The sequence below is a fragment of the Hypanus sabinus genome, unplaced genomic scaffold (assembly GCF_030144855.1).
Source record: "Hypanus sabinus isolate sHypSab1 unplaced genomic scaffold, sHypSab1.hap1 scaffold_746, whole genome shotgun sequence".
Taxonomy (NCBI): Eukaryota; Metazoa; Chordata; class Chondrichthyes; order Myliobatiformes; family Dasyatidae; genus Hypanus; species Hypanus sabinus.
In genome coordinates this window covers 146,268-156,668 of record NW_026781597.1, presented here as the reverse complement: position 1 = coordinate 156,668, position 10,401 = coordinate 146,268, and the positions used below count along the sequence as shown (strand labels likewise).

The 10,401-nt window shown below is 52.0% G+C and overlaps 1 protein-coding gene across 6 annotated transcripts in view; it reads right to left on the bottom strand.

The window, feature by feature from the left end:
* Nucleotides 1-1,668: 1,668 nt before the first annotated feature.
* Nucleotides 1,669-10,401, bottom strand: part of LOC132390040 (NACHT, LRR and PYD domains-containing protein 3-like) — a 94,526-nt gene continuing 85,793 nt past the window's right edge. For 4 of the 6 annotated variants that reach the window (XM_059962627.1, XM_059962625.1, XM_059962624.1 and 1 more), the window contains exons 9-11: nt 2,796-2,882; nt 2,468-2,638; nt 1,675-1,986 (exon numbers count right to left, since the gene is read on the bottom strand). In XM_059962627.1, the coding sequence (XP_059818610.1) occupies nt 1,815-1,986; nt 2,468-2,638; nt 2,796-2,882 (430 nt within the window). In that variant the 3' untranslated portion in view covers nt 1,675-1,814. Of the gene's footprint in view, nt 1,987-2,467; nt 2,639-2,795; nt 2,883-10,401 lie in introns of all 6 variants that reach the window. The other 2 variants (XM_059962629.1, XM_059962628.1) reach the window with 2 other exon arrangements.

Sequence of the window (10,401 nt, the reverse complement as noted above, 5' to 3'; positions counted from 1 at the left end):
AGACTCTGCCAGTCCGACCTCCCTCAGCCTGGAGCTGAGACGCTACTGTGTCAGTGTGAGGAGCTCCGACCCACTGTTACAGTGCACAGGATGAGGGGGGCAGCAGAAACCTCAAACAAACTCAAGTCCGACCCAAGGCAGGAAGTTACAGCGGTTTATTGATTTCATCATGATAAATGCAAATTAAACAGTATGTGAGCAGCTGACTTGCGGGAGTAAATAAGCTGTTGTAGCGATGTACTACATACAGAGCGAGAGACAACGACACACAGTCGGTCAGTCTGTTCCAGACTAGTTTATTCAAACTTCGCGGCGCTGGCATTTGATCCCTGGGTATTTGTGAGCCGGTTCGCCTGCGCAGAGAGTGGGTCGCCACACTGTTCCCGACTCACTCACAGTCACTCACAATTAACTGACGGGCGACAACGGGTGACCGGTTGATTAATCAGTCCCGTTCCTCACCGTCGCTCTACATCCAATCGCACTCCAGGCCCGTGTCCGGGATCGCTGCGGATCCAAGGTCATTGCTGAGGTATTTGTCAATTTGACATCATTCTATCGGCCAGACAGCCGAATGCACCGTCCTCGCTCACAGTCACTCACAATTAACTGACCGGCGACAACGGGTGACCGGTAGATTAATCAGTCCCGTTCCTCCCCGTCACTCTGCATCCAATCACACTCCGGGGCCGTGTCCGGGATCTCTGCGGATCCAAGGTCATTGCCGAGGTATTTGTCAATTTAACACCATTATATCGGCCAGACAGCCGAATGCCCCGTCCTCGCTCACAGTCACTCACAATTAACTGACCGGCGACAACGGGTGACCGGTAGGTTAATCAGTCCCGTTCCTCCCCGTCACTCTGCATCCAGTCACACTCCAGGGCCGAGTCCGGGATCGCTGCGGATCCAAGGTCATTGCCGAGGTATTTGTCAATTTAACACCATTATATCGGCCAGACAGCCGAATGCACCGTCCTCGCTCACAGTCACTCACAATTAACTGACCGGCGACAACGGGTGACCGGTAGATTAATCAGTCCCGTTCCTCCCCGTCACTCTGCATCCAATCACACTCCGGGGCCGTGTCCGGGATCGCTGCGGATCCAAGGTCATTGCCGAGGTATTTGTCAATTTAACACCATTATATCGGCCAGACAGCCGAATGCACCGTCCTCAGCAGAGGGGGCAAAAGGATTCTCTCCCGGGACACCGGTGTCCCAGACTGAGCCCCGGCCCCCCCGGGCTCTTCCCGTCCGGGTAATTCCCCGGGGTGTCACGCGGGAGAGTCTCGGACCCGCACATCCGGCGGAAGTGGCGCCGCTGGACAACGGGCGGAAATACGTCACTGCGGGAGCGCTTCCGATCTCACCGAGCTCGAGACCGGAGACAGTTCCGTTAAAACCGTTGGGAATCTGCCCCGGCGCGCGGCCATTAAAGGTAAGGGCGGGAGTTAAAGGGGAGGGGTTGTTAAAGGGGAGGCGGAATTAAAGTTGAGGTGGTTTTAAAGGGGAGGGGGGGAATCGGCTCCATCCCGCGGGCGGGGATGTTCACACATTCAGATGTTCACGGTCTCCACTGTCAGTCCGGGTCTGACTTCCTGCAGAGATCTCAGTTCCTTCCTCCCGGTCTGACTGAACCGATTCGACCCCAGCCTGAAACAGATGGAGAATGAAGATGGAATAAACAGATTACACAACAGTGTCAGTAACAGGGGACCGGGGTTAATGTTTCAACAACACTCACAGACAAATATCACCAGAAAACCCGCGGATCCGCTGACATTTTATCACATTGAACATTAACACAAACACTCACCAGATCCACTCCAGACTCGGGAGGGTCAGTATGAGGCGGCGGAGAGCGGGGACAGATCGGTCTGTCAGAGAGTTGTATCCCAGGTTCAGCTCCGTCAGTGATGGGTTTGTACTGAGAGCGGAGACGAGATCCTCGGCCCCAGAATCTGTGAGACCGACATCCCCCAGCCTGGAGATGAGAGAGAGTGAGGGTGAAGGACACAGAGAGACAGGAGACGGTACAGATCCCCAGTGTTTATCAGTAACACAATTACTGATCACATTAATGTTCAGTGTCAGACACCCAGTGACTGTAAACACAATCTCCCACAGTCTGGTACTTACTCCAGTTTCTGTATTTTACACTCCGGGTTCCTCAGAGCCGCAGACACCAGTTTCACTCCTGAATCTCCCAGCTTATTATTACTCAGGTCCAGCACCGTCAGTGATGGTTTTGTACTCAGAGCAGAGGCGAGATCCTCGGCCCCAGAATCTGTGAGACCGACATTGTTCAGCCTGGAGATGAGAGAGAGTGAGGGTGAAGGACACAGAGAGACAGGAGACGGTACAAATCCCCAGTGTTTATCAGTAACACAATTACTGATCACATTAATGTTCAGTGTCAGACACCCAGTGACTGTAAACACAATCTCCCACAGTCTTGTACTTACCACAGTTTCTGTATTTTATACTCCGGGTTCCTCAGAGCCGCAGACACCAGTTTCACTCCTGAATCCCCCAGTTTATTACCACTCAGGTCCAGCTCCGTCAGTGATGAGTTTGTACTGAGAGCGGAGGCGAGATCCTCGGCCCCAGAATCTGTGAGACCGACTTGGTTCAGCCTGGAGATGAGAGAGAGAGTGAGGGTGAAGGACACAGAGAGACAGGAGACAGTACAAATCCTCAGTGTTTATCAGTAACACAATTACTGATCACATTAATGTTCAATGTCAGACACCCAGTGACTGTAAACACAATCTGCCACAGTCTGGGACTTACCGCAGTTTCTGTATTTTACACTCCGGGTTCCTCAGAGCCGACAACACCAGTTTCACTCCTGAATCTCCCAGGTCATTCTCCCCGAGTCTAAACACAAACAGAGAAATTGGTGAACAAAGTGAATCAAACCGTGGGTCTGAGGGTAATTCTCTCACGCTGATATTTCAGGAAACATTAAATCCTTCCGTAAGTCACTAATCGGAGTTCCCATCACTGTCAATGTCCATCACTGCCCAGTTCCACGGTATTCACCCAATGTCAGTCATTTAGTCTGTTGCTGTGACCCTGTGAACTCCACATATTCTGTCTCGTTCTCCGTTGGCTAGAGAAGGGTTACTGACCACAGAGTGTCAGAAGGGGCAGGGATAAAGGTGATATAGCCCCACAGTGAGGAAGCTTTGTGAATCGGGAATCGGGAATCGGGAAATTCCCACCTGAGGGAACGGATGGAAACACACAAGAGGAAAAGGATGGGGGAACGAGTTCCCACAGGAGAAAGTGGGATGGGGAAGAGAGATCCCACAGGTGGAAGGGAGATAGGGAAGAGAGATCCCAAACGTGGAAGGGGTGGGGAAGAGTGATCCCACAGGGTGAAAGAGATGGGGAAGAGAGTTCCCACAGGAGGAAGGGGGATGGGGAAGAGAGATCTCACAGGAGGAAGGGGAATGGGGAAGAGAGTTCCCACAGGAGGAAGGGGGATCGGGAAGAGAGATCCCACAGGAGGAAGGGGGATGTGGAAGAGTGATCCCACAGGGTGAAAGAGATGGAGAAGAGAGATCCCACAGGAGGAAGGGGGATGGGGAAGAGATATCCCAGTCGGAAGCGGAATCAGCAAGAAGATCCCACAGGAGAAGGGAAAGGCGATGAGAGAACCCACAGGAGCAAGTTGGGAAGAGAGATCACATCGGAGGAAGGGGGATGGGAAAAAGAGATCCCACAGGAGGAAGCAGAATCAGGAAGAGAGATCCAACAGGAGGAAGGGGGATGGGGAAGAGCGATCCCACAAGAGGAAGGGAGATTGGGAAGAGAAATTTCAGAGGAGGAAGGGGGATGGGGAAGACAGATCTGACAGAAAAATGGAGAATTGGGAACAGAGATCCGACATGTGGATGGGGGATGCGGAAAAGAGATCCCAGAGGAGGAAGGGGTACTGGGAAGAAACATCCCACAGGAGGGAGGGGGACAGGACTGAGAGATCCTGCGGGAGGAATGGGAATGGGAAGGAGAGATCCCACAGGCGGAAGGCGGATGGAGATCTCACAGGAGGAAGGGGGATGGGGAAGAGGTCCCATAGGAGGAAGGCAATGGGGAAGAGAGATCACATATTAGGAAGGAGAATGGGGAAGAGAGATCCAACAGGAGGACGGGGATGTAGAAGAGAGATCCCTCAGGAGGAAGGGGGCTGGGGATGAGAGATCCCACAGGAGGAAGGGGGCTGGGGAAGAGAGATCTCACTGGGGGATGGGGGATGGGGAAGAGAGATCCTACGGGAGGAAGGGGAATGAGAAAGAGAGTTCCTACGGGAGGAAGGGGAATGAGAAAGAGAGTTCCCATAGGAGCAAGGCGGATGGAGAAGAGAGATCCCGCAGGAGGAAGAGAGATGGGGAATAGAGATCCCACAGGAGGCCGGGGGATGGGGAAGAGAGATCCCACAGGAGAGAGGGTATGAGGAAATGAGATCCCGCAGGAAGAGGTGGGATGGGGAAAAGAGATTCCACAGGAGGAAGGCGGATGGGAAGGGAGATCCCACAAGAGAAAGGAAATGGAGAAGAGAGTTCCCAAATGAGGAAAGGGGATTTGGAAGAGCAATCCCACAGGGTGAAAGAGATGGGGAAGAGAGATCCCACAGGAGGATGGGGAAGAGATATCCCAGTCAGAGGCGGAATCAGCAAGAGAGATCCCACAGGAGAAGGGAAAGGCGATGAGAGAACCCACAGGAGCAAGTTGGGAAGAGAGATCACATCGGAGGAAGGGGGATGGGAAAGAGAGATCCCACAGGAGGAAGCAGAATCAGGAAGAGAGATCCAACAGGAGGATGGGGAAGAGAGATCCCACAAGAGGAAGGGGGATTGGGAAGAGAAATCTCAGAGGAGGAAGGGGGATGGGGAAGAGAGATCCCACTGGAGAAGGGGAAGGCGATGAGAGATCCCACAGGAGCAAGTTGGGAAGAGAGATCACATTGGAGAAAGGGGGATGGGACAGAGAGATCCCACAGGAGGAAGCAGAATCAGGAAGAGAGATCCAACAGGAGGCTGGGGAAGAGAGATCCCACAAGAGGAAGGGGGATTGGGAAGAGAAATCTCAGAGGAGGAAGGGGGATGGGGAAGAGAGATCCCATTGGAGAAGGGGAAGGCGATGAGAGATCCCACAGGAGCAAGTTGGGAAGAGAGATCACATTGGAGAAAGGGGGATGGGACAGAGAGTTACCACAGGTGGAAGAGGGAAGCGGCAGAGAGATCCCTCAGGAGAAAGGGGGATGGGGAAGAAATTTCCGGCAGGAAGAAGTGGATGGGGAAGAGATATCCCACAGTAGGAAGCAGAATCATGAAGAGAGATCAAACAGGAGGAAGGGGGATGGGGAAGAGAGATCCCACAAGAGGAAGGGGAATTGGGAAGATAAATCTCAGAGGAGGAAGGGGATGGGGAAGAGAGATCCCACAGGAGGAAGGGGGCTGAGGAAAAGAGATCTCACTGGGGGATGGGGGATGGGGAAGAGGGATCCTACGGGAGGAAGGGGAATGGGAAAGAGATTTCCCATAGGAGCAAGGCGGATGGAGAAGAGAGATCCCGCAGGAGGAAGAGAGATGGGTAATAGAGATCCCACAGGAGGAAGGGGGATGGGGAAGAGATATCCCACAGGAGGGAGGCGGATGGGAAGAGAGATCCCACAAGAGAAAGGGAATGGAGAAGAGAGTTCCCAAATGAGGAAAGGGGATGTGGAAGAGTGATCCCACAGGGTGAAAGAGATGGGGAAGAGAGATCCCACAGGTGGAAGGGGGATGGGGAAGAGATATCCCACGGGAGGAACGGGGATGGGGAAGTGAGATCCGACAGAAAGAAGGAGAATTGGGAACCGACATGTGGATGGGGGATGCGGAAAAGAGATCCCAGAGGAGGAAGGGGTACTGGGAAGAAACATCCCACAGGAGGGAGGGGGACAGGACAGAGAGATCCTGCGGGAGGAATGGGAATGGGAAGGAGAGATCCCACAGGAGGAAGCCAGATGGGGAAGGGAGATCCCACAGGAAGAAGAAGATGAGGAAGAGAGATCCCTCAGGAGGAAGGCGGATGGGGAAGGGAGATACCACAGGAGGAAGAAGATGGGGAAGAGAGATCCCTCAGGAGGAAGCGGGCTGGGGAAGATAGATCTCACTGCGGGATGGGGGATGGGGAAGAGAGATCCTACGGGAGGAAGAGAGATGGGGAGTAGAGATCCCACAGTAGGATGGGGGATGGGGAACAGAGATCCAACAGGACGGGGGATTGGGGAAGAGAGATCCCACAGGAGGAAGGCGGATGGGAAGGGAGATCCCACACGAGGATGGGGAAGAGATATCCCAGTCAGAAGCGGAATCAGCAAGAGAGATCCTACAGGAGAAGTGGAAGGCGATAAGAGATCCCACAGGAGCAAGTTGGGAAGAGAGATCACATCGGAGGAAGGGGGATGGGAAAGAGAGTTACCACTGGAGGAAGAGGGTTGCGGCAGATAGATCCCACAGGAAGAAGGGGGATGGGGAAGACATTTCCGGCAGGAGGAAGTGGATGGGGAAGAGAGATCCCACATGAAGAAGGGGGATTGGGAAGAGAAATCTCACAGGAGGAAGGGGATGGGGAAGAGAGCTCCCACAGAAGTAAGGAGATGGGGAAGAGATCCCACAGGAGGAAGAGGATGGGGAAGAGAGATCCCACAGGAGGAAGGGGGCTGGGGAAGAGAGATCCAGCAGGAGGAAGTGGGATGGGAAAAAGAGATATCACAGGAGGAAGCGGGATGGGGAAGAGAGGTCCCAGAGCAGGAAGCGCATATAGAAAGGAGGTCCCATAGGATGAAGGCGTTGGGGAAGACAGATCCCACAGGAGGAAGGAGAATGGGGAAGAGAGGTCCCACAGGAGGAAGGAGAATGGGGAAGAGAGGTCCCACAGGAGGAAGGAGAATGGGGAAGAGAGGTCCCACAGGAGGAACGGGGATGGGGAAGAGAGATCCGACAGAAAGAGGAAGAACTGGGAACAGAGATCCGACATGTGGATGGGGGATGCGGAAAAGAGATCCCAGAGGAGGAAGGGGTACTGGGAAGGCAGATCCCACAGTTGGAAGGTGGATGCGGAAGAAACATCCCACAGGAGGGAGGGGGATAGGAAAGAGAGATCCTGCGGGAGCAATGGGAATGGGAATGAGAGATCCCACAGGCGGAAGGCGGATGGGGAAGGGAGATCTCACAGGAGGAAGGGGGATGGGGAAGAGGTCCCATAGGAGGAAGGCAATGGGGAAGAGATATCACATATTAGGAACGAGAATGGGGAAGAGAGATCCAACAGGAGGAAGGGGATGAAGAAGAGAGATCCCTTAGTATGAAGGGGGCTGGGGATGAGAGATCCCACAGGAAGAAGGGGGATGTGGAATTTCAACCTGTGAATTGGGAGAAACAGTTTGGTGCTGGACCCCAGGATAGGGAGTTTGTAGAGTGCCTACGGGATGCATTCTTGGAACAGCTTGTACGAGAGCCGACCAAGGACAAGGCTATTCTGGATTTAGGCTTGTGTAATGAACAGGATTTGATAAGCGATGTTGAAGTTAGGGAGCCATTATGAGGTAGTGACCATATTATTATGGGGAAGAGAGAAATTGCAGAAGAATTTAATGAGTACTTTAGATCTGTTTTCACTAAGGAAGACACAAGCAATCTCCCAGATGTATGGATGGGCCAAGGACATAGGGTAACAGAGGAAATGAAACAGATTGACATTAGGATGGAAACGGTGATGAGAAGACTGATGGGACTGAAGGCTGACAAGTCCCCAGGTCCAGATAGTCTGCATCCTAGGGTACTAGAGGAGGTGGCCCTGGAAATTGCGGATGCTTTGTAATCATTTTCCAATGTTCCTTAGATTCAGCATCAGTTCCTGAGGATTGGAGAATGGCTAATGTTATCCCGCATTTTAAGAAAGGAGGGAGGGAGAAAACAGAGATCTATCGACCAGTCAGCTTGATATCGGTGGTGGGGAAGATGCTAGAGTCCATTATTAAGGAAGACATAGTGGCATATCTAGATAGCAGTGATAGGATTGGGCCGAGCCAGCATGGATTTACCAAGGGTAAATCATGCTTGACTGATCTGTTGGAGTTTTTCGAGGATGTAACCAGGAAGTTAGACGGGTGTGATCCAGTGGATGTAGTGTACCTCGATTTTCAGAAGGCATTTGATAAGGTCCCACGTAGGTAATTGGTGGGTAAACTCAAAGCTCAGGGCATCGGGGGGAAGACATTGACATGGATAGAAAACTGCTTGGCAGATAGAAAGCAAAGGGTAACAGTGAATGGGTGTTTCTCTGTGACTAGTGGGGTGCAAGAGGGCTCGGTATTGGGACCACAGCTGTTTACAATTTACATCAACGATTTGGATGAAGGCATTGAGAATGACAGCAAATTTGCTGATGATACTAAGCTGGGTGGCAGTGTGACATGTGATGAGGATGTTAGGAGAATTCAGGGTGACTTTGATAGGCTGGGTGAGTCGGCAGATACTTGGCAGATGGCGATTAATGTGAATAAGTGTGAGGTTATCCACTTTGGGAGTAAGAACAGGAAGGCAGATTATTATCTGAACGGTGTAGAGTTAGGTAAGGGAGAAATACAAAATCTAGGAGTCCATGTTCATCAGTCACTGAAGGTGAATGAGCAAGTACAGCAGGCAGTGAAGAAGGCTAATGGAATGTTGGCCTTTATTACAAAGGGAATTGAGTACAAGAGCAAGGAAATCCTTTTGCATTTGTACAGAGCCCTGATGAGACCACACCTGGAGTATTGTGTACAGTTTTGGTCTCCAGGATTAAGGAAGGACATCCTGGCTGTAGAGGAAGTCCAGAGTAGATTCATGAGATTAATTCCTGGGATGTCTGGACTGTCTTACGCAGAGAGGTTAGAGAGACTGGGCTTGTACACACTGGAATTAAGGAGATTGAGAGGGGATGTGATTGAAACATATAAGATTATGATGGGATTGGACAATATAAAGGCAGGAAATATGTTCCAGATGCTGGGAAAGTCCAGTACCCGAGGGCATGGTTTGAGAATAAGAGGTAGGTCATTTCGGACAGATATAAGGAAAGATTTCTCCCAGAGAGTTGTGGGGGTCTGGAATGCACTGCCTCGGAAGGTAGTGGAGGCCAATTCTCTGGATGCTTTCAAGAAGGAGCTAGATAGGTAACTTATGGATAGGTGAAACAAGTGATATCGGGACAAGGCAGGAACCGGGTATTGATAGTAGATGATCTGCCATGATCTCAAAATGGCAGTGCAGGCTCGAAGAGCCGAATGATCTACTTCTGAGAATGGGGAACAGAGATCCCACAGGAGGATGGGGGATTTGGAAGAGAGTTTCCAGAGGAGGAAGGGGGATGGGGAAGAAATTTCTGGCTGGAGGAAGTGGATGGGGAAGAGTGATCCCACTGTAGGAAGCAGAACCAGGAAGAGAGATCGAACAGGAGGTAGGGAGATGGGAAAGAGAGATACCACAGGAGGAAGGAGATCCGGAAGAGAATTCCCACAGAAGGAAGGGAGATGGGGAAGAGAGATCCCACAGGGGGTAGGGGGTTGGGAAAGAGAGATCCTACAGAAGGAGAATGGGTAAGAGAGATCCCACAGGAGGAAGGGGGCGGGGGAAGAGAGATCCCACAGAAGGAAGGGAGATGGGGAAGAGAGATCCCACAGGGGGTAGGGGGTTGGGAAAGAGAGATCCTACAGAAGGAGAATGGGTAAGAGAGATCCCACAGGAGGAAGGGGGCGGGGGAAGAGAGATCCCACAGAAGGAAGGGAGATGGGGAAGAGAGATCCCAAAAGAGGAAGGAGAATGAGAAAGAGAGATCCCACTCGAGGTCGGGGGATGAGAAAGAGAGATCCTACAGGAGGAAAGAGAATGGGATAATGAGATCCCACCGGAGGAAGGGGGCTGGGGAAGAGAGATCCCACAGAGGAAGGGGGATGGGGAAAATAGATCCTACAGGAGGGAGGGGAATGGGGAAAGAGATCCCACAGGAGGATGGGGGATGGGGAAAAGAGATCACACAGGAGGAAGGGGGATGGGGAAGAGAGATCCCTCAGGAGGAAGGGGGCTGGGGAAGAGAGATCCCACAGGAGGAAGGGGGATGGGGAATTTCAACATGCAGGTGAACTGGGAGAAACAGTTTGGTGCTGTACCCCAGGATGGGGAGTTTGTAGAGTGCCTACGGGATGCATTCTTGGAACAGCTTGTACGAGAGCCGACCAGGGACAAGGCTACTCTGGATTTAGTCTTGGGTAATGAACCCGATTTGATAAGCGATCTTGAAGTAAAGGAGCCATTGGGAGGTAGTGACCATAACATGATATGTTTTTATCTGCAGTTTGAGAAGG